The sequence below is a fragment of the Zonotrichia leucophrys genome, chromosome 14 (assembly GCF_028769735.1).
Source record: "Zonotrichia leucophrys gambelii isolate GWCS_2022_RI chromosome 14, RI_Zleu_2.0, whole genome shotgun sequence".
NCBI lineage: Eukaryota > Metazoa > Chordata > Aves > Passeriformes > Passerellidae > Zonotrichia > Zonotrichia leucophrys.
In genome coordinates this window covers 15,207,660-15,230,692 of record NC_088184.1, presented here as the reverse complement: position 1 = coordinate 15,230,692, position 23,033 = coordinate 15,207,660, and the positions used below count along the sequence as shown (strand labels likewise).

Genomic DNA, 23,033 nt, shown 5'->3' with positions numbered 1-23,033 from the left:
GATGCAGGACTGGAGCTCGCCCTGCCCAGATGCTCCAGCCCGCATCCCCTGGGGCAGGAGCAGAAAATGGGAATAAACCCCTGGGCACGAGCAGAAAACGGGAATGAACCCTTGGGCAGGAGCAGCAAACAGGAATAAATCCCTGGGCAGGAGCAGAAAACTGGAATGAACCCTTGGGCAGGAACAGAAAACTGGAATAAATCCCTGGGCAGGAGCAGCAAACAAGAACAAACCCCTGGGCAGGAGCAGCAAACAGGCTGCTCCCATTTCCCTGCAGCCACAGCTGTAATTACCACCCAGCCCATTCCCAGGAGGTGTTTCAGCTCTGACACCAATGGCCAGAAGAGGAAAACCTGCCAGCACTGCCCCAGCACACAGGACCTGCCACACTAACCCCTGGCCAGAACATTCCCAGCAGGATTGGGCTCAGATCCCTGCCAGCTCCTCCTTGGAGTGCTGCAGTGATGCCCAGCACATGCTGCTGATCCCAACACAGCTCCAGGAATTGCACTGCCAGCCCCAAACTCACCAAAACCTGCACCAGAGGGAAGGGGGGCAGCGCACAGGGACAGACACCAGAGCTGGGGCTGCCCCACCCCACAGCGTTCAGGCATGTGCAGCCTCTGCAACAGCACCAGCACCCCAAAACCATCACAGAATCCTGGGATGGTGAGAGGAATGGAGGATTTGTGTTTCCAAACAAGCTGTGGGTCTGCTGGTGGACAAAACCAGCACTGGGAGGTAAAAGAAACAATGGGAAGGATTCCACTGATTGATGAATGGAAAAAGATATTTGCTTTTATAAATAAACTTTCGGTTTGTTGATGAACGAAATTAGACACTGAAAGATGAAATGGGGAAGAAAAACCCCTAAGTTCTGTAAGAATTAAAAATTAAAAGGAAGGGTTGTACATTAGAGGGAAATCTTTGGGAAATCTTCAGTATCAGGTGTATTGGGAAGTCTGAACCTCTCAAGTACCTCAGCCAATGGGGAAAAACCCCTAAATTCCATAAGAATTAAAAATTAAAATGGAGGGTTCTACATTAGAGGGGAAATCTCTGGTATCAGGCACATTGGGAAGTCTGAACCTCTCAAGTACCTCAGAAATGGGGAAAGAGAGAAGGGAAATGCAGCTGGGAAATTGGGATAAAAAGGAGGCTGCATCCTCCAAAAATTGGAGAGACCCCAGGGGATGCCCCATGGCCTCTCCCGTTATTATAACGCCAAAAAGCACTCCTCTGTCTCCTTTTTGGACATAAACCTGTGGTGTTTGTGCATTAATTTCCCTAACAATGGGAAGGGAGCCCCAAGTCCATCTCATTCGGACACCTCCATTATCCCGGGTTGGGTCCAGCCCGGCCCTGGCAGTCCCAGGGATGAAGATGAGGATGTGCATCCCCCAGGGATGAGGAGGTGCAATCCCCCAGGGATGAGGAGGTGCAATCCCCAGGTGTCCCAGCCCCCAGAGCCGGAGCTGCGGAGCTGGAGCCGCTCCCGAGCCCACCCCCAGCCGGTGACACGCGATGCCACAGCCCGGGGACATCAATAATGCAGCGGGGTCAGCAGGGCGGCCCCACAGCCCCGCCCGGCTGCTGCTGCTGCTGCTCGGGATGGAGATCCCAAAACCAGGGAGCCCTGTGCCATCCTGGCTGAGCTCCCACCCACACAGACCCTCACGGACACAGGGGTGCCCATGGCAGGGACTCCAGGGTTGGCAGAGCCTCTCCAGGCACCTTCCCTTCCTCATCCATCCCATCCCTTCCCTTCCTCATCCATCCCATCCATGTCCTCAGCCAGGGGCAGCTCCACACTGCAGGTGCACAGTTGGCTTTGCAAAGTGTTTTTTTAAAGCAAAAAAGGGCAAAGTCCCAAGAGTGGCACACCCCTGATGCCCCCAGGGTGGCACAAACACAGCTTCCCCTCATCTCTGCCCTCTCAGACCCACAGCATCCCCAAAAGCAGCTGCTGTGGGAAGGGCAGGGATGCACTGGGACACAGAGGGTTCCCCACACTCTCCCTGCCCAGCAGGAGCCTCACCAGGCCGTGCCAGGGCTGGGCTGTGCCAGGGCTGAGCTGTGCCATCCTCACCACCTTTCCCACAGAGCCCAGCCTGCCGCGGGCAGTGGAAGATGCTGCAGGGAAGCGCTTTAATTCAAACCATCCACTTATTTATTTTTTTTTAAATTGCATAATTGCTGCAGACATTTCTGCTCATGTTTGGTTTTATTACATCTCTGTGGTTATTCTACAAGCCCTAAATTTTGGGCCTCAGCTGAGCTGGCAAAGTGCTCCAAAGACATCTGTGCTGAGTTATTCCCCTCGCAGAGCTGGGGCAGGACACATCACAGCACTGGGGTTTGTTTGCAACAGACACAAGCTCTGACTCCTGGCCCAGAGAGAAGGGTAAATATTGACTGCCTCGAGGTCAGCACTGACCCCACACCTGGTCCTTTGTCCTTCAGAGCAGCACAGCTGTCCCCAGGCACACAGAGGGCTCAGGAGCTGCCCACCACCCCCTGTGTCACCCCAGGGACACCATCCTGCTGCCCCCAGTGTCACCCCAGGGACACCATCCTGCTGCCCCAATTCCTGCCAGCAGTGATCCTGGGGTGCCCCATCCCTCCCCAGCACATCACAATCAGCAACCAGCCACTAATTCCCCCCATTTCAATCCCCAGACCCAACAGGGTTGAATCCAGCAGCTCCAAGATGTGGGTTTGTCCTCCAAATTATAAAACTTCTCCAGAGTTTATCCTTCACCAAGGTTGTAAAGGTCCCTTTGCACACCCACCCCCTGCAGACCAGAGCATGAAGGAAGGGAATTGCATCACCCCAACGTCTCTCTGGCTTTGCTGTCGCTCTTGTTTCTCCTACAAACACACCTGGAGAAGGCAGCGAGCCCCAAGGACATCCCTAATGGCCATAACGGGGTCCCAGTGCCCTGCAGGAATGGGACAGCAGAGCCACAGCCCTGCAAAGGTGCCACCAGGACACCTCTGGAATGGCCAGCAGCACCCAGGTGAGGTGCTGGCAGCCCTGCAGCTCCCCTGCCTTTCACACACCAGCAGCCCAGGGGTTTATCACAGCCTGCCGTGGCCAAAGGCACCTTTGTCATTAAAGCAGCTCACAGCCAGCACCCAGAGCTGCCCTGGCACGCTGGGACCCCCAAACCCCACCTGTGCACCCCGGGCAGGGCACAGCCAGAGCCTTGGGAACCTGGCATGGGGGACACGTGCCCTGCCAGGGGACAGAGTGGGACAAACCCCCCAGCCCAGCAGAGACAGGAACGGGCACAATGCTGCGGGACAGGGCAGCCCTGGCTCCCTGTGCCACCACAGCCACGGTGTTGGGGACAGCAGGGCTGTGACAGGCACAGCTGCTGGCTGCCAGCCCTGCTGACCTCTCCCCGGGCAGGATTTTAAATACATGCTGAATTATTCATGGCACCACCGAGGTTTCTGGAGCACGAGGTGCTGGGCACAGCTCCCTGCCGGGGTGCACGGTGACCTCCCCACACCCAGGGCAGCTCTGGGGGCTGGCAGGGCCGTGCCCACCCTCCTGCTCCATCACCACCGCCAGATTTCCCTCCTCGTTCTGTTTCAGCTGCTCCTCTCCTCAGGCTGCCCTGAACAACCCCGGCCTCAAATCCAGGAAAACTCCAGGCTTTCTATAAACAAACGCTGCTGACAAAAATGCAGCTCCCTGGAGCAGCAGCCCCAGCTCCCACAGGGACAGCTTGGGGCCACGGGTCTGCAGGGGGAAGGAGCTGCCTCCTCTCCTTCACTGCACGCCTCCAGGAAAGCTCAGAAAAGCCCTAAATCTGGCTGGGAAACAATCCCTGGGTGTATCCCAGCCTCACTGCAGCAGCAGCAATCTCCCATATCCAGGAGCTGCACATTGCAGTGCCTGTGAGCTGCTGGGTCGGGGTAAGGCTCGAGCTGCCCCATGGGGGGACACAGCACAGGGCAGAAATCGGGCTCCAGCACCCCTTCTGCTGTTCTGGCACCCAGCAAGGGGGACACAGCAACCAGAGCAAGAGCCTGGGGCAGCTTTCACCACCTTGAGTCAGGCAGGACGGCAAGGCCCGGGGGCAGGACGGGCAAAGCCCTGCTGCTCCAGCCACCCCTGACCTCACCCCAGTGTCACACATGGCTCTGGCATGGAGAAATGACCTTGGCAGCACCTTGGTTTGTCCTGCTGGGGCAGGAACAAACCACCCCAGGTGCTCAGCAGCCCAATCCCATCCCCACGAGGAATCACCCCTAGAACCAGCTCCTCTTGTCCAGCCCAAACATCAGCCCTGTGTCCAGCCCAGTGGGTGCCCAGGAACAGCCCCTCTGGGGGGAACAGGGGCTCTGCTCCCCCTGCCAGCCCTGCTCTCCCTGTCCCACCCTCTCCTCGGAGGAGCCACAGCCCAAAGGCCGGAAAGGACCGTCCTGTTCCCCGGCCTGACTTCCCGTCAGCTCCCGCTGCTGGAGCGAGACCAGCACAGGGAACAGGGCAGGAAATGTCCCTGTGAGAGCCACCCTGTCCCTGGGAATGGCTCCTGTCCCTGTCCCGGGGGGCTGCAGCCCCAGGGAAACACAGCCAGCACCACCCTCACACACACACAGCTTCAAATCAGACAGTGAATAAAGAAAAATAAAGCACAGCCTCCGAGGCTGGCCCAGGGAAGGGGGAGCCTTCTCTGCAAGACTCCAAACAGCTCCAGAGGGAAGCACCAGAGGTGGGAGCCCCTCTCCTGCCTCACACCAGCATCGCCTTTATCTGCACGGGGGTTTCTGCACGAGGGGCTTCTGAGGACACAGTGCTTCCCCAACCTTCCCATGGATGCCCTCCTGGCAGCCCAGTGGCCACCTCTGGGCCAGCACTCGGCCACCACCCCCAGTGCGAGGGGACAGAGACCGAGCTGGCAGCGCAGCCCCTGCAGGGCCCCAGGGAGGAGGAGGAGGAGGACGAAGAGGAGGAGGAGGAGGAGGGGATCCCAGCAGCTCCGTGCTGCAGAGGCTGCTGAGCAGCCCAGAGCAGCAAGCATAGGACAGGGGACAGGGACGGGAGGGCACAGATGGCCGTGGAGCAGGGCACACAGCACCCAGCAGCTCCTGCCAGCCCCAGCCAGCCCCGCTATCAGCCCCGCTCCTGCCGGCGCCGGCTCCAGCCCCGCAGCCATGGAAACTGGACCTGTTCCACCCCGAATTCCTTCCCTTCTGGAAAGGAGTTTACCAATAAAAGGCACTTAGTGCCGAGTCCCAGGCCAGACCCAGGCCGCTTGAAAAGAGCCAATTAACTTCCCATTTCAGCAAAAAGCTGCGAACACGTTCAGCCCAGATGTTCCCTCCCTCCGGCGAATAATGGAGGCAGAGAAGCTCATTCATGAGCTCCAGCTTGGCCACAGCCCTGCACTGGGCTGCCTGTGACCAGGCTGGGACACCAGCCTTGGCTGAGGCACCATGGGGTCACTGTCCCCAGGACTGGCAGCCCCCCAGAGCCCCCCCAGCAGCTCAGGAGACCCTTGGGGACACCAGAGGGAAGGGAATGCACAGCCCCAAACTGCCTGGAGTGAAAGATTCCACAGGGACACTGGGGGTCCCACGCACAGCAGGGTTTTCTCTGATGGGACAAGGCATGCCCAAGGAGAAAGGAAATCCCAGGGTGTCCCCACATCCCCCCTCACCTTCCTGCTGCCGTGGGAGGAGAAGCTGTGGGAATGCCTCTGGAGGCCGCCCCCGCTCAGATCCAGCTGCGGCTTCCAGAGCTCGCCGTTGTCGCTGGGCAGGCCCTTGGCAGGGGGCACTGCCGAGCCCAGCACGATGCCGTTGTGCACCATGTCCTCGGTGCAGGTGAGCCGCAGGCTGCACAGGTACTCGTCCGTCTCCTTGTCCACCACCAGCAGCCGCGTCTCCGTCTCCACGGCCTTGATGCGCTGCACGACCTGGGGACGACAGGGACAGCTCAGATGGAGCCATGGGGACATTCAGGGGTGGCACCCAAGGGCCATCAGCTCCCCCACCCAGCGCTGCAGCTCCAGTCTGGGTACAGGGCTGTGCTCCCAGATACAGGTGATGGGGCAGAAAGGGCAAGGACACAGCTCTGGGAGATCCCTGGGGATCTCTCCCAGCCCAGGTCCTGCAGCCACACAGCAGCTCTGCCAGCCAGGATCACCCTGCCCAGACACCTGGGATGGCCTCCTGCTCGGTCAGGAGCTTCCAGAGGCTGGTACTGCCCCTCGAGCATCAGCAACCCTCTGTCCCGTGCAGTCTGTCCCACCAAGCAAACACCCTCATCTCCTCAATCCAGGGTGTCCTTCTACTCCCATACCCAGGGCAGGGCATGAGCCAGGGGGCAGAGGAACGCTCCAAGCACCAGTGTGGGCAGTCAGGTGCTGGACTGTCCCCACCACACCATTGTGCAGGCCAGGGGTAGATTTAGGAAGCAAGCAGCCCAATCCATGCACCCATCCCCAGCCCGTGCTGGGAAGCAGCAGAGAAGAGGGGAGCCAGTGCTGGGAGCGGGAGATGAGCCCGTCCCTGGCAGGATCCAGCTCCAGCAGGGCTGAATGGGGACATTGTCCTGCTGTGCCCGGCTCCTTTGCAGGATCAGGGACTGGCAGAGGCTCCGACAGGCACTGACACTGCAGAGAGCCAGGAGGAGCTGATCCCACAGCCAGGCAGGGCTAAATCCCACCAGAGCGGGATGGAAACAGGGAAAACCCAGAACATCCACAGGGAAACCAGCTCCAGACTCACTGCTGGCAGCTGCCAGGGCACCTCCTCCCTGCACAGGCCTTCATCCTGAGGAGGAGGAGGGGTGGCATTGCTCCAAGTGCTGCTCAGCCACCCTCCCCAGCCATGGGGCGGCCCTGAACACCCCAGACGTGCTGAGAATCTCCCAAAAGCAGCCCGGGGCTCCTTGCAGGGCTCCTGCTCTGATCTAGGTCACAGCGGCCAGACACGCCAAGGTTAGAGCGACAAACGAGCCTAATACGCAATTAACCAGCATTTATTTACTCCCTGCGAGCTCCACTCAAGGTCAACAGAGCCGGTATCTGCAAACAAGAAAAAAACCAGCCTGGAAGAAATGCACAGGCTGCAGCCAGGGCTGAACCAACTCATCCACTGCAGCCCCTGCCTGCACAGCAGCGATCCAGGCTCCCTCCTGGAACCAGCCTGGAGGGTGCTGATCCACCAGGCCCACAAAATCCATCTGCTCCCGTTCAGATCCGTTTACATCTGCCATCAGACGGTGCTGCTGACACCAGCAGAGCCTGTGCAGGGACACTTCTCCCAGAGGGGACCTGGCAGCAGCAGCCAAAGCACAGCAGCAAAGACGGGGACGGGGAAGGTGCTGTAGGGACATCCCCAGAGCCTGCAGTTTGGGTGCTCCAGGCAGCACAGGGGATCACAGCGGTCCCACAGACTGCAGAGAAACTCTGAGGGTCCACAGAAGGGTCCAAAGCTGGGATGGAGCAGTGCTGGGCTCACCCCATGGCCAAGCCCCCCAACAGCAACAGCAGTGATGGAGCGAAGGTCCCACAAGCGCTGGGGGCTGAGCAGGGATGGAGAGTGGCACAGAGCAGCCCCCTGCCCCCTCCCCACGAGCAGGACGAGCAGCAGGGGCTGTGAGGAGCCCCCCAAGGCAGAAGGGGCTGCGAGGAGCCCCCCAAAGGCAGCAGGTCTCCCTGGGGGCAGAGCAGAGAGGTGGGAGGCAGAGCAGCTCCTGGCCAGCACCGTACCCGCTTGCGAGCCATGCTCCCAGGCTGGAGTCCCGCAGGCTTCTGGAGACAATGCAGCCTGCCCTGCTCATCTGGGACCTCCTGAGCACCCGAGCCAGCCCCACCATTTCCGCAGCCCCACCCAGGCAGACTTTACCCCTGCGCCAGCAGCGCCAGCCCGGCAACGCCGGCCCCGCCACCCTTGCCAAACAGCAGCGCCCAGGAAGGACTCACGGTGCCACCAGCAGCTCCCATAGAGGTGCCCATGCCCTGCTCCATGCTGCCAGGCTCCCCGGGCACCAGGAGTCTTTCTGTGCCCAGGAGCTGCAGCTCTGCCCGGTTCGGAGGAACCCAGCATGCAAGCCTGAGACAGAGCATGCACTGCCTTCGCTCCTTGGGCATGGCCAAAGAAAAAAAAAAAACAGAGAACAAAGACAAAAATGCTGCCAGCTTCAGCTGGAAACACAGTTACACCCAACCAGCAAGGCCTTGTGTGCTGCGGGCTCCCCTGTGCAATGGTGAAGTGTTACTTGTTCAAGGCTGGGCGAGGAGCAGAGGAAGGGCCACGGTGAAGCGGCTGCTCAGAGCCATCGTGCGACCCACCAGGGCATCGCCCTCGCCACGGCCCATCAGGGCTTTGGGGGAACGAAGAGGTTCTTGTGGCATTGAGGCAGGAAAATGGTGATCCCAGAGCGGGCAGGGCTCCCACCACCGGCCCTCTCACAGATCCCAGTGCCACAGCAGCCAGAGTGGCACCGAGCTCCTGGACACCCTGGATGGGACACCCTGTTCCAATCACTGCTCTGCAGCAGCCAGTGCCAGCGCTCCATCCTGCCGCCAGCAGCAACAACAAAAACAAACAACCACCAAAAAAAAAAAAAAAAAAAAAAAAAAAAGGAAGAAAGAGAAATTTCCCCCTCCCATTTCACTTGACCTACTGGGAAGCCCCAGCACGTTTCAAAGGCGCAGCTGGCTCCGCTATCGCCCGTCCCCAGCAGCCCAGCGCCAGCAGGGAGCTCTGCTGGCTTCCAAGGCACCACAGGAACACAGCCCTCCTTCCTGCCCAGCCACATCAAAGATGGGGATCCTCCTTCAAGGAGTTTGAAACCGCTCTCAGGACAAACATCAACTTTCACACGGCTGGCTCAGAGCATCAAAACAAGCTCAGTTCGCCACCAAACCCCACCAGGCTCATGGAGAGGAGCACACGGGGCTTTACTGGAGCCACCTAGAAGGATCAGCTTCACCTTCAGCACAGCAACATCCACACCTGGGGCGAGGTCTGGGGACACAGAGCCCCCCAAAACTCTGTGGGATCGAGGCACATCCCAGCTCTGTCCCCTGCAGTGCTGGCAGCGGGGCTGAGCAGATGTTTTAAGTTACTAAAACACCAAATCCTGCAGAGCCCCACAAACCACGAGGCAAATTGTGCCCCTGCCAGGCTCTGAGAGTCCAGCAGTACTGGAGCAGCTTGAACCTTACTGCTTGTTTGTTTTTGTTCTCATTGCTTGTTTTTTTCCGCATTTCTTGGTTTTTTTTAGACTAAATTGTTTGACAAATGTAAGTTTCAGTTTTACAAGGAGAAAATGCCAGAGCCTGAAACAAACAGCTTCTGTTGGAGCAGAAACAGCACCCTCGGAGCTGCCCGGTCCCAGCGTGGTCAGAAGAGCCAGGGCTCCCCTCCGAGCCCTATCGCTCCCTGGCCAGCCCAACCGCTGAACATCTGCACAGCTCTATCTGGAGATTTTCAGGCATCTTCCTACACTCCGAGCTGCACAGGCAGGCGCAGCTCGCCTAAAGCAGCCAAGAAAACCCACAGCAGAGCCGGAAATAAAGCCCGGGTCTCCCCATTCCTTTCCACCACAGATTGCATAACGCGGCAGAGCCCTGCCCAGCCCCACACACACCTTCCTTCGCCTTCCCCACCTTGACACGACTGCAGCGCTCCGACCCCGCACGGAGCTGCGGCTCCCGGGCCACGCAAAGCCGGGCCCTGGCATCTCGGGGGGCATCCACACGACCGGGGCACCCACCCCACTGCGGTACCCACCCCATCGGGACACCCACCCACAGCTGCAACAGCCCCACCGCCGCAGCCGCCCCGCCGCGGCCAGGCCGGGGATGCTCCAGCGGGGATATTTCGGGATATCTCGGGTGAAACCCCCACTGGAACGGGCACAAACCCCGCTGGGCCCGGGGTGGCCCGGCCGTGTCCCCGCTCCGTCCCGCACCTGGTGATGCGTCTCCTGCTCCACGTTGAGCCCGTTCACCTCCACGACGCGGTCCCCGGCGCGCAGCCCCGCCGCCTCGGCGGGCGAGCCGGGCTCCACTTTGCGGATGAACTGGCCGCTCTTGCCCTTCTCGCCGTGCAGGTGGAAGCCGTAGCCGCTCTCCCCCTTGAGCATTCGGCACAGCCGCGGCTTCAGCTGGTCCTTGGCCATGGCCGGCGGCGGAGCGGCGGCGGCGGCGGCGGAGCTGGGCGGGCGCGGGGCCGCTTTTATGGGCGGCCCGGGGCGGGCGCCGAGGGGCGGGTCGGGATCGGGACCGGGGCCGGCGCCGGGGCTGCGGCCGGCGGAGGGAGCGGGGCAGCGGCGGGGCTCGGGACCGGGGCCGGGGCGATGCGCAGCTCGGCCATGCTGCGGCTGCCCCGCGGCACCGGGAGCGCGGCGGGCGGGGACGGCGGCGGGACGGGAGGGGACGGGGCGGAGCCGCAGCGAGGGACGGGGCGGGACCGGCACCGACACCGACACCGGGACCGGCACCGGCACCGGGACCAACACCGGCACCGGGACCGGCATCGGCACCGGCACCGACACCAGCGGCTGATGGAACCCCGGGGTTAGGGATGCCCGGCATAGGCACTAGAACCGACCCCGGCACCGGTACCAGCAGCTGATGGAGCCCCGGGGTTAGGGATGCCCGGTACCGGCATCGGCACCAGCATCGGCAGCAGAACCAACACCAACACCGACACCAGCACCAGCACCAGCAGCTGATGGAGCCCCGGGATTGGGGATGCCCAGCATCGGCACCGGGACCGACACCGACCCTGACTCCAGCAGCTGATGGAGCCCCGGGGCCAAAACCCTCCCAGCAGCGGCAGTCTGGTGCATCCCCGTGGCACACGGTGCCCAGAGCAGCTGTGGCTGCCCCCGGATCCCTGGAAGTGTCCCCAGGTTGGACGGGGCTTGGAGCAACTTGGGACAGTGGAAGGTGTCCCTGCCCATGGCAGAGGTGGCACTGGATGGATGGCACCGGATCTTTAAGTCCTTTAAGGTCCTTTCCAACCCAAACCGTTCCAGGATTCGATGACTCCTGGTGGGGAAAGGCTCCGGCTCCAGCCGGGCTGACCCTTGGAGGCCACCCAGGTTTCACCTGGGCTGAGTTTGTTTAGTGAAACACAGAGATCCCCGTCTTCACCTTTCTGCATTCCTCAGCTTCATTTCCTTGAAATCTTTTACAAGGAGGACACGACCCAGAGCAGCTGTCACAGTGATGGCCCTGAGTGTCACTGTGACACATTCCTTTCACACAGGTTCTCAGGCCTTCTTCTGCAGCTTCTCCTTCCTCAACAGCTTTCCTACCAGATTTTACAGCGCTGAGCAAACACAGCAGCCAGCTGGAGGCTGGAAATAAAAGGCTCCAGAAATTAATATTGATTTACTTTTAATGTGTAGTTTGCTTAAAAACCCTACTTCCACTGCAGCTATGCATAAATTCACTCTTAAAAACCCTGGAACCAAAAACATGCTTGGAGACTGTATCCTGAAAAATCACAGCATTATTTATCTCTGCCAGTCCTTCCCCCCTCATTCCCTGCAGGCAGTGTGGCTCTGGGAGCTGCAGGGGCTGGGTGGGGGCACTGGGGCTGTCCCTTGGGGTGTCTGTCACTGTGGGGTGGGAACAGGCTCAGCCCTGGCTCCAGACAGGTCAGGGCAGCCTCAGCTCCTCAGGCTTGGCAGCCATGAGGTCCCACCACAAGGATGTGATGTCCCACTAGGATGACGTGTGTCCCGCCACGAGAATGTGATGTCCCACCAAAGCTGGATCTGATGAACCGCCAAAGGAGAATGTGATGTCCCACCACAAGGATGTGATGTCCCACCATGAGGATCTCGTGTCCCACCAAAGTTGGATGTGGTGTCCCACCATGAGGATCTCATGTCCCACCAAAGTTGGATGCGGTGTGTGTGTCGCACCATGAGAATGTGATGTCCCACCAAAGCTGGATCAGATGTCCCCCCAAAGTTGGACGTGATGTCCCCCCAGGAGGATCTGATGTCCCAACAAAGAAGGGTGTTACGTCTCACCAAGAGGATGTGATATCCTACCAAAGTTGGATCTGATGTCCCACCAAAGAAGGGTGTGATGTCTCACCAGGAGGATGTGATATCCTACCAAAGTTGGATGTGATGTCCCATCAAAGTAGAATGTGATGTCCCACCAGGATGACATGTGTCCCACCATGAAGATGGGATGTCCCACCAGAAGGAGGATGTGCTGTTCCCAAAGGAGGATATGATGTCCCCCCAGGAGGATGTGAAGTCCCACTAAAGCTGGACGTGATGTCCCCCATGAGGATGTGATGTCCCCAAAGAAGGATGTGATGTCCTCCCAGGAGGATGTGAAGTCCCACCAAAGCTGGATGTGATGTCTCCCCATGAGGATGTGATGAGGATCTGATGTCCCCCCATGAGGATGTGATGAGGATGTGATGTCCCACCAGGAGAGGATCTGATGTCCCCCCAGGAGGATGTTTTAGTTCCCCCAGTGACAATGCTCTGCCTCTCCACTGCCTGTGTCACCGCAGCAGCGCCGAGCTCAGCGCAGGATCCCGGGTGACCCAGGAGGAGAGCTGAGAACCTGAGCCCGTTTTATTTGCTGTACAACACAACTGCTCCCTCGAGCCTCTTTGTGGAGTCCTGAAGCTTTTTATCGGGCTGGAGGAGTGCGAATAATTGATTTTTCCACTCACTGGCTAAACCAAAATGCTGGAGGGAAGGGGGGAGGAGAAGGAATTGTTTCAAGTTTATTTGAACCAAAAAGTTTTTCTTTTGATTCAGCGCAATAAAAACACGGTGGGAGAAAATCTTTCGGGTGGTCAGAGTGAATATTTAACCCTTTTAAATATCTTTTTGAAAGCATTGGGAGCATGGAAAACTTTAAAAAGATAATAAAACAGAGAGAAAATATTTTGAAAAGGGGGGAAACCATTTGAATTTTTAAAAAGCTCTCTTTTGTAAAGTACGAGCATTTTTTAAAGTGTGCTCTGAATTTATTGATTTTTTTCAACCTCAGTGTCTGCAAAAGGCATTCCTTCCCCCAAAAAACCCCATCTGTTTATTGTAGAGAATGTAGGGGACTTGGTAGAGCCCTGACTCAGCACTGGATCTTTGCCTGAGCACCTTGTGATCCTAAAATCAAACATTTATTTTGTGATCCCTCTGCTTTGGGAGCTGTGGTTGTGCCCCTGGCACACAGCCCTGGGCTGTCCTGCCTGTCCTGGGACACAGCCTGTGCATCCCTTGGCACAAACATGGATCTCAGGGAAATCCTGCATTTTTTCCCTGCAGCTGATGGAGAAGGAGCTGGAAGGAACATTAAAATACATTGTGCAAATGTGCATCATCACAAGGTACAAAATCCCTTTGGTTCTGCTCATCCTGCCTTTTCCCATCCTCCCAAGTCTCAGTGAAAGCAAAATGAGAGAGCACAGAGAGGATCCTGCACCCTGGAATGGCAGAGCCTTGGTAAATCCAGCAGATCCTGCTCAGGCAGAAGTTTTCCATTTACATTTCTGGGTGTGTTGATTTGGGCAGATCTCTAAGCCCAGACTGGGGGCAGAGGCAGCCCAGGGACCTGGAGCTCAGTGGCTTGGAAGGGTTTGGAGCTCTTTTTGGTCAACATCTCCTTCCAATTCCCTCCCTGGCTGAGCAGTGACAGAGAATCCCACCTGTGTCCTGCTCCCTTTGCCTCAGGCCTGATGCTGTTGCAACACTAATTTAAAATGCAGGTGAAGACTTTCCCAGTTATGGAAATCAGAGTCACCTCCAGGCTCCCTGGCAGCTCCAAGTGGGGATTTTGGGGAGCCACAAAGTCCATCCTCATTCAGAAACTGGAAATCCTCAGCTGACCCCCCAAGCCTGCTCAGTCAGGTTTGTCCCTGAGGCAGTGGGAGGGTGAGGAGCTCTTTGAGGAGGAGGATGGTGACGATGGAGCCACTGGGCTGGGCCAGAGCTTCCAGAGGGGTGGGAGGTTTTCCTGGTGCCTTTGGGTCCTTCTGCACACTCATTGCTGAGATGCCAAGAGCCCTGTGTCCCACTTGTGGCTCCATGAGTGGCTTTGGGCACATCTGGTGGCATTTCCATGTCCCGCCTGTCCCGGGATGTTGGTAAATCCCTTGAGCTCATCCTGCCCAGAGCTGGGAGCTTTGCTGGCCCACGGCAGGGCTGGACACTGCTCCTGCTCTTCCTCCTGCTCAGCCTCCTCTTCCTCCTCAGTGCTGGTGTTTACTCACATTCCAGCTTTCCACCCCATAGCTGGAGCTCACCAGGCTCCATTTCCAGCACTCCCAGCACCTTCTGCTGGCTGTGGAGGGAGCTCAGGGCTGCTCCTCGTGCTGCTGGTCCCTGCTGGCAGTGCAGAGCCCGTGCCACCGCAGTGATCAGCTCTAACTGGGAATAAATGAACTCCTGGGATTTCCCACTGGCCTGGATACTCCATGCTCACTCCTCCCTTGTTTCACCATCACTCAGTGTGAGGCTGCTGGGCCTGGCTGCTCCCAGGGGATGATTTCAAAGGGGATGATTTATTTGTGCTGCCCGAGGAACCAGGAATGAGAGGAGAGCTCATAAAAAACCCCATCTCATTTTCCCTGAGCCTCTGTGTGTGGCACTATTGAGCTGTAAACATTCCCCAGGTTAGATTGATGGGGATAGAAGAAGAACCGATCATTAGCACGATTAATTACTGGTTTTGTGGGTTGTGAAAGTCCAGAAAGTTCAGCCACGCCGCTGAGAGCTGGGAGATCCATCTTGCACAAGCTGGCAGCTCCTTTATTATGTGCAGGAGGTGGCAGAGCTGTGGGAGCTGAGCTGTGGGAGCTGAGCTGAGCTGGTGGGGCTGGTGCTGCTGGATGCTGTGCAGGCAGGAGCTGGCCACGGGCCCAGCCGGGCTGGCCACACCTGAGCCTCCACCTGGGGATTCCAGGGATGCAGCTCCCACACCCAGAGTCCCCGTGGGACAGACACCCACGGCCTCTGCCAGGCAGGACACGCCTTTGCCTGCAGGAGCTGGGATGTGTGTGGTGGTACAGGAAAGCTCCATGGGTAATGGAACTCCAGAGGGACTGGCTCCTGAGGAGGCTGGTGCCCACAGGGCCATTTGGGGCCATTGCAGGGACCATGAGGACAGCCAGCTCCGTGCGAGGCATTTCCATCCACAGCCAGGGATGTGCTCAGTGCTGGCCTGCATCCCTGAGGAACAGCTTCTGAGCAGGCCCGACGCTGGAGGAAATTCCTTGGGGAGTTTTCTTCCTCCTGGTACCCGCAGGGGCCATTGTGTGTGCCCGGGCCAGCCCAGCGTGAGCTCACGGCAGCTCCCCCGGGCCCGCCGGTTCCTGCCCGGCCTCTGCCCTTCCCAAACCCGCCCTGGCTGCTGCTGCTCCCCTGGGAGAGGCCGGGGAGCCGGGAAGGAAAGGGAGCTGCCCCGGGTTGGGGTGGGACATCTTCCTGCCCGCCACAGCCGCTGGGATTCACCCGCCCTGGGCCTGGGACGGAGCGCGCCCGCTGGCACCGGGCACCGCGGGCACTGCCAGGCCCGCTGCGACCACGGAATGCCAAGGCTGCCCTGGGCGTGGACCCGGGCCCCATCCAGCTCTGTAGGAGCATCAGGGTGTGGGACGGTTGGGATGGATGGAGATGAGAGATCTCTGAAACCAGGTTGTGGAATTTGGGGTTTATTGCAAAGGGCTTGGGTGCAGGGCCCTGCTGGGAGCTGCCAGCCACAGCTCAGAGCAGGCTGAGAGAGAGGGAGAGAGACGATGAGAGGGTGAGACAGTAAACAGGTAAGAGAGTGAGGTTCCCATTACAATACAATAAATCTTCTTCTGTGTTGAATATTCTAATTCTCACTAACCAATCTAGTACAAGATACAAATCCTATAGCATTTCCATACAACCTATAAGAATCATTACATTACCATACTGTGTTACATTTAAACCCTATAAACTCCTCTTTGGGCCCTTTCTGCCAAGCTGTAGGGTCTGCTCTGACCCTTGGAGCTGTCTGCAAGCAGAGAGTGCTGTTCCATCAAAAGGGGATCACCTTCAGCTGGCCACACCATTGTTTTCCAGTTGTTCAGTAACTGAGGGATCTCAGAGCTTGCTTTCATTTCAATCTCGCTTATAGTTTCCATATTCTCAACATCTTTTGCCAGACAATCATATTGATAAGGCTTTCCTGTCTCATCTTCCCCAGCACAGCTGCAGAGCCCAGGTGTGCTGCATGGGCACCCCGAGCTGCCTCATCCCTGGGCTGCCCAAATCCACACACGGGGCAGGGGCACAGCAGAGAGCCAGAGCACCCATCCCTTCCAGGACCTGTGGCCTTGGCTGGGGCCACGCAGGCAAAGTGGCACCCATGGGGACAATTCCCTGCTCTGCAAGGGAGCAGGGATGGGGACATGGTGGCAGGGCTGGTCCCAACCTCCATGGTGGCCGCTGTGACCACAAGAGGGCCTGGGGAAGCCACCGGCTGCCACTGCACTCCTGGTGGCACCTCCTGTCCACAGCCCCACAGCCCCCAGGACATGGTGGGAGGGAAGGGATGGTTGGTGCCACTGGCACTGGATGATTCTGAGCCCCCCCATCCCAAAGTGCCATTGGGAATCGCCCTCCTTGGCTGCAGTTGTCCCTGCACAGCTGCTCTGGGGAACAGGGAAGGACCAGGACCCTGAATGGGGCCAGGGCCGATGCGCTGCTGCAGCTCTGGGCCTCTCCATGCTCCTCTCTAAAGCTTTTGTCCCCTCACTTTGCTCCCAGCTGTGAATTGCAGATGTTGGCACTCCCCCTGGGCATCCCTGTGGCTGCATTTCATTTTGGGGCATTCACTGGGGCCTGGACAGGGCGTCCCTGTGGCCGATGCCATGGGATCTTGGTGGTGCAGGCACGCAGCCCCTCGGAGCGAGGGGATGTGATGGGGAAGAATGTGGGATCTCCCTCGGGATCAGCCTGTGAGGGGATCACATTAACATCCATTAGGGATGGCTGGGTCCTGCCCGGAGGTGGCAGGGTAATTAAATGCCTTTTTAAGCCTCCTTCCTTTTTATTTGGCTCATTCACCCCCAGGGAAGGCCCAGATGTCTCCAGAGAAACAGCAGCACAGAGGAAATGATTTTACAGCCCCAGTGGGGAATCAGCTCGAGCTCTACAGGAAAAATGATTTTCCAAGGTGAGGAGTGAAGGGTTTGTGGTTTTCACTGAATGTCTCATGGGTTCACTGGCACGTTCAAGTGTTTGCTGCCAACAGATGAGGGTCTCTAATCCCATCACCCTTCATCCCCCTGTGCACCCTCAATTCAAAGCAGAGCTTTACCTGTTCTGCCTCATTTTACCCCTTATTTTCCTGGAGGAATTGGCCTCATGGCCACTCCAGGGGCTGCTGGAGCCTGCCAAGGATGGATTCAAGTGCAGCAATTGTGTCTCATTGGGCCCATCCCAGCATCCAAGGGCAGGAGTTGGAAAATCGTGGGAGGGAGAAGGAGAGGGGACATGGAGGAGAAACTGGTGGGGAAAACAACAGGGAGAGAATGATCCTTCATGGGTTACAGCCCCCAAAATCCTCCCTGAGAGCCCGTGAGGGGTGACAGAGCCCCAGGGTGAGGGGAGCACGGCAGGGAGGGCCTGGCCTGGCACTGACCAGCCCCAGGAGGGGATTTTCCTTCCAGACCCCAACCAAAGGCAGCACAAACCTTGGCAGGAACAGGGGGTTCATCTAAAAGTGGTGGAAATGTTTCTTTTTGTCAAATTTCCTGCAAAATCCACTAACAGGTTAAAGCTCAGCAGTGCCAGACTCAGCCCCCCAAACCTCAGTTTTCCCTAAATCCCAGATGCCACCAGCTCCAATGCCCCTTCCCCACATTCTCCTGCCCAGCCCTGAGGTTTCTCCCTGTTTTAATGGGGATTGACATTTATTTCCATCAGTGGGAATATATAGAAATCAAACCCTAAAACACAAGCAGAGCAGTGAGGGCTTGCAGAGCTTTTGTACAGCCCAGTTGAGAAAATATCCCGAAATTTTGTCATCTGAGTTGGCACTTGGCCTGGCAGTGACTCCCCGACAGGCAGTAAAAGAGATTTACTGTAAAACTGCAGAAAAAATTGTGTCAAGGAGTTAAATCATGCCAGAAAAATCTGGGAGTGACCCAGCTGCTGACGTGTCTGCCCCATGCAGAGCCGGACCAGGTTTTGCTCTCAAAAAATCCCCACCAAGACCCTGCAACAGCACCAGGAAGCCAAAGTTTCCTTTGATCACATCTCATTTTAATGAGGGCAGGTTCCGAGGAAGCGAACAGTACATGTTTCTGTCAGATTGCAAACAAGCCAGTACAGAAATGTAAAAAAAATAAACAAAAATAAATATCTCCCCTGTTTCTTTCTCCCCGAGTTCATAGCGCAGGGCTGGCCTGGAGACAAGATGGATTTACCGCTGCAGCTGGGCAGCGGCTGTGAGAAATCAGAGTTTTGGGATGTCAGTGTCTGTGTGGTTTCAGAGAGGTCAGAGTGCCCGCAGATCCAGCGAGGAGAGCCTTCCCTGCCAGCCAGGTGAGCAGCTCCCACCTGGGGCAGCCGGTGCTCCCTGGCACAGGAAGCATCTCCACCACTCTGTCAGCGGCTCAGAGCCAGGTCCTCAAGAGGGAAGAGCTGGAAGGAGAAGAGGGATTGGATTATTTTGGAGTATCCAGCTCCAGCACCACCTCCCTCCCCACGTGGGACCCCGTTTCAGTGCTTAAAGCACAGCTCCATTCACAAGTTTCATTAAATCTCCTCCTCCACAGGCTCAGATGTGACCTGCAGATTCCCTTTCTGCCACCGTGCATGCAGATAAACCCCACACAGATAAACCCCACACAGATAAACCCCACGCAGAGCCAAATTCCAGGTTTGGACCTGCCCACAGGGTTCCCAGTGGGAATTTGCCTGGGAAATCAGAAGGATTTAATCAAGGGTGTACCCAGGTCAGAGCTGTGGAGCCCAGGACAGCACAACGTATCCAGGGCTGGGCTGACCTGTCTGAGCCTTCCCAAAATGATTCTTATCCCAGATTTCCTCCAAAAAATGAAGTGGGGGAGGAACACAGCTACATGTTTCAGGGGCTGATCCAACAGCTAAAAGCCTCGGTGGATTTCAGCTGGATGTTGGCTCCAGCTTTACATAAGAGGAAAGAAATGTAAAGGCTGGAGCCGGCCCCGAGGCAGTCCCACGCAGCCGGCTGAGCCCCGAGGGGCAGGAGAAGGGTCCTGAGAGGGGGAGGGCCATGCTGGGAGCACCCCGGCATCACCGGGCTGCCTGCCCCATGGGTACCCCAGGGACACCCCATGGATAGCCCAGGGACACCCCATGGATACCCCATGGATAGCCCATGGACACCCCATGGATAGCCCAGGGACACTCCATGGATAGCCCAGGGACACCCCATGGATAGCCCAGGGACACCCCATGGATACGCCATGGACACCCCAGGGACACCCCATGGATAGCCCAGGGACACCCCATGGATACCCCAGGGACACCCCATGGATAGCCCAGGGACACCCCAGGGACACCCCATGGATAGCCCATGGACACCCCATGGATACCCCAGGGACACCCCATGGATACCCCATGGATAGCCCATGGACACCCCATGGATAGCCCAGGGACACCCCATGGATAGCCCATGGACACCCCATGGACACCCCATGGATAGCCCAGGGACACCCCATGGATAGCCCAGGGACACCCCTCGGGCATGGGCAGTTCGGTCCCACAAAGTGCGGGTTTGTGATGCACCAAACCGGGCACACACAGAAATCCTACAGTCCTGGAATGGTTTGGGTTGGAAGAGACCTTAAAGATCCTCCAATTCCACCCCCTGCATGTGCAGGACAACTTCCACTGCACGAGGTTGCTCCAAGCCCCGTCCAACCTGACCTTGGTCACTTCATCCAGCTCTTTTTCTGCCCTGAAGGCAAAGCACAGCCCTTACAAACACACACTTACCTGGTGACGCCTCTCCAAGCTCCCCCGAACCCCAATTTCCTGCTGAAACCCCTGCACGGGGTTTCAGACTCCAGACTCCCCACAACCCGGTGACCCCCAGCGCTCCGGGAGCCGTGGAGTGACCGCAGGGCTCCCCATCCCGTGCGCCCCTCGAGCATCCCGAGCACCGCGGACCGGCCGCTCGCCCGCATCCCCCGCATCCCCGCGGTGTCCCGGGCGTTACCTGAGGCTGGCGGGGCGCGGGCGGGGGCCGGGCGGGGGCCGGGCGGGGGCCGCCCCATCCCCATCCCCGCCGGAGCAGGCGCTGCAGGAGGCGCCCCGGGCCGGGCGGCGGCGGCGGGGCCGGGGCGGCGCCCGGGGGGCTCTCCCCGCCGGGATGGCCCGGGGCTGCCGGGGGGCTGTCCCCGGCCGGGGTGCCGGGGTGCCGGGGGGGCTCGGCCGGCAGCTCCCGCCGCCACAGGTAGGGAGAGCGGCGGACCCCCATCAGCAGCCCCGAGGCGCGACCCACCGTGTGGTACCGGGGGCTGGCGACGTGCTTGTACCAGGCGCCCGCCGGGGCGGCCGGCAGCATCAGCCCCAGCAGCACCAGGGCCCCCCAGGCGCCCCCCGACAGCTGTCCCCTGGCCATGGCGCGGGGCACGGTACGGGCAGGGCTGTGCCCGGCCCCGGGCACCCCAGCGACGGCTGCCCCGCTCCCGCGCCCCGCCGGTTTATAGCGCCGTCGGGAGGGGCCCCGCGGCTCCGCCCCGGCAGCCCCCGGCCGCCCTCCCCCGGCAGAGCCCCCCCCCCGGGATGCCGGCACCCTCCCCATGGCCCCCGGCATCCTCTGAGCATCCCCGAGCGTCTCCCCGCAGCCCGCAGCACCCCGCGCACCCACGAGCATCCCCACTTAGCATCCCCCTTAGCATCCTCCCCATGGCCCCGAGTATCCTCTGAGCATCCCCGAGCGTCTCCCCGCAGCCCGCAGCACCCCGCGCACCCACGAGCATCCCCCTTGTTGCCTTATCATCCTCCCCACGGCCCCCAGCATCCTCTGAGCATCCCCCCGAAAGCCAGAGCGAGCCGAGTGTCCGTGAGCAGCCTCCCTGCAGCCTTCAGCACCGTCCCCATGGCCTCGAGCATCCTCTGGGCATTCCCCCGCAGCCTGGAGCATCCCAAGCATCCGTGAGCATCCTCGTGGTCCCTGCGGTGAAGTGCTCAGGGCCATTTGCAGTGGGTTTGCCAGGCTGCTTGCCCTCCTCTTCTGCCACTCCGATCTTAAATACGATATCACCATCCATTCTGCCTTTGCAGTCAGCTGATTCCCCCCTCCAGATTCCTTAATGAAACCAAGCAGGTCAAGTTTATGCTCAGCAGAGAGCAATTCCAGTTCCTCTTGTTGATTAGGGAAGTTCTTTATATGCTGAACTAGGACTAAATAATTTCTGGGGGTTTTTTTAGGCCACACAAAGATTAATTTTAATCTCAGCATTTTAGAATTATGGAATGGTTTGGTTTGGAAAGGACCTTAAAGCCCGTCCAATTCCACCCCTTGCCCTGGGCAGGGACACCTTCCAGTCTCCCAGGGTGCTCCAAGCTCTGTCCAACCTGGCCTTGGACACTTCCAGAGATGAGGCAGCCACAGCTGCTCTGGGCAGAGGTTGGAATTTCTCCTTGTGGATTTCATTTTAACACAGTCCAAAGGAATCCCATCCAGGCTGCTTCCCATCATTGGGTTCCCCCAGTCCTTCACCCTCCAGCCTCCTCTTCTCCCACCCATCAAGCACAAGTCCCCAGTGGAAACTTTAACAGCTCAGCCTGCAGTTGTTGGTGTTCTGTGCCCCTCCACTCTGGGGGATGTTTTTCCAGGCTCACACTGGGGACAGAACCATGCTGGGAGCCCCTCAGAGTGTGGGATCTCAGCCAAGCAACATCCTGCTCCTGTAGGAGCCAGCCCCTCGGCCCGGCAGGGATCAGGGCATGGGGATGGGCAGTGTCAGTGCGGAGCCTCTCGGCTTTCCTCTTCTGAGAAGGCTGGGAGTGAATGCAAATCCCAGCCGGCAGGAGGGTGATCCAGCCCTTCGTGAGAGGATGCTGGAAGTTACGTCTGTGCAGAGCACAACTCGTTCCTGTAATGACCCAGAGCAGAGTCCAACCCAGGCACGGCTCGAGTTCTTGGAAGCGCCCAGGTTTACAGTAAGGATGCGGCTGCTCCCGTCTCACTGGGAGCCAATCCTGGCTGAATGGGCTATTTTGGTCACCCCTGAGTGCTCTGGACATTAGAAGGCCTCAGCACTTTGCTGTTTGCTGGAGCCATTAATGAATGGCAGCAGTACAGCCCAGCTCACGGAGCAGCCCGGCGCATCCCCGGTCACCTGGCACAGGACACGCTGCCTCCAGGGCTCTGCTCCCTCCAGCTAAAGCCATTACACTCCCTCCTCCCCACGAGGGAAGGATCGATTCAGAAGCACCTGATGCTCCTCTTGGCTCGTTCTGCACCTGCCCTGTGCCCAAACAAAGGCAGGTTTAGCAGCTCCTGTTTCACTGCAGCCACGCTCCAATGTGGGCTCAACCTTCCCAGGCAGGAAAGGAAGATTCTCTCATTCCCAGAGATCTGCCTGAAGTGTCTTTTCTGTGTGTTTTTGGTGTGACTTGGGTAACTTGTCACCCTGATAAACTCTGCATGAACTGAACTCTTTCCTCCCAGGAATGGTCCCTGCTGACAGCCAGCAGCTCTGTCCGCAAGGCCGAGAGCCTTGGGATGCAGCACGGCTCCGGATCTCCAGCAGAGTGCACGTTTCCTCTCCCAAGTATTTTTAAATATCTTCCCAACGAAACAGCTGATAAGCAATTTGTCTGCTATTTATATTCTAAGTAAGTAAAGATAATTTTAGGATTCTTCTTCCCCTCGCAGAAGCTGATGCTCTGCAAATACCGTAGCACGTCAGCGGGCACATGGCACCGTGCTGCTCCGGGGTGGGCTTGTGCCAGGAACTCCCCCAGAGGAGCAAAATCCTGCTTATTTTTGGGAGATAAAAAACTTTTGAAGAAGTCCTAGTTCCTATGGAAGTCTTGTACAGAC

The 23,033-nt window shown here is 58.4% G+C and overlaps 2 protein-coding genes across 4 annotated transcripts in view; both read right to left on the bottom strand.

Moving 5' to 3' along the window:
* Positions 1 to 10,372, bottom strand: part of NHERF2 (NHERF family PDZ scaffold protein 2) — a 35,631-nt gene extending 25,259 nt beyond the window's left edge. For 2 of the 3 annotated variants that reach the window (XM_064725750.1, XM_064725751.1), the window contains exons 1-2: positions 7,947 to 8,129; positions 5,676 to 5,933 (exon numbers count right to left, since the gene is read on the bottom strand). In XM_064725750.1, the coding sequence (XP_064581820.1) occupies positions 5,676 to 5,933; positions 7,947 to 8,114 (426 nt within the window). In that variant the 5' untranslated portion in view covers positions 8,115 to 8,129. Of the gene's footprint in view, positions 1 to 5,675; positions 5,934 to 7,946; positions 8,130 to 9,943 lie in introns of those variants that run through there. The other variant, XM_064725749.1, reaches the window with a different exon arrangement.
* A 7,859-nt stretch (positions 10,373 to 18,231) lies between these two features.
* On the bottom strand, positions 18,232 to 20,646 carry NPW (neuropeptide W). The gene is made up of 2 exons (XM_064726170.1): positions 20,196 to 20,646; positions 18,232 to 18,634 (listed from the first exon to the last, which is right to left on the bottom strand). Exons 1-2 carry the CDS (start codon positions 20,598 to 20,600, stop codon positions 18,599 to 18,601), a joined length of 441 nt encoding a protein of 146 aa, XP_064582240.1. The 5' UTR covers positions 20,601 to 20,646; the 3' UTR covers positions 18,232 to 18,598.
* Between the last annotated feature and the right edge of the window lie 2,387 nt (positions 20,647 to 23,033).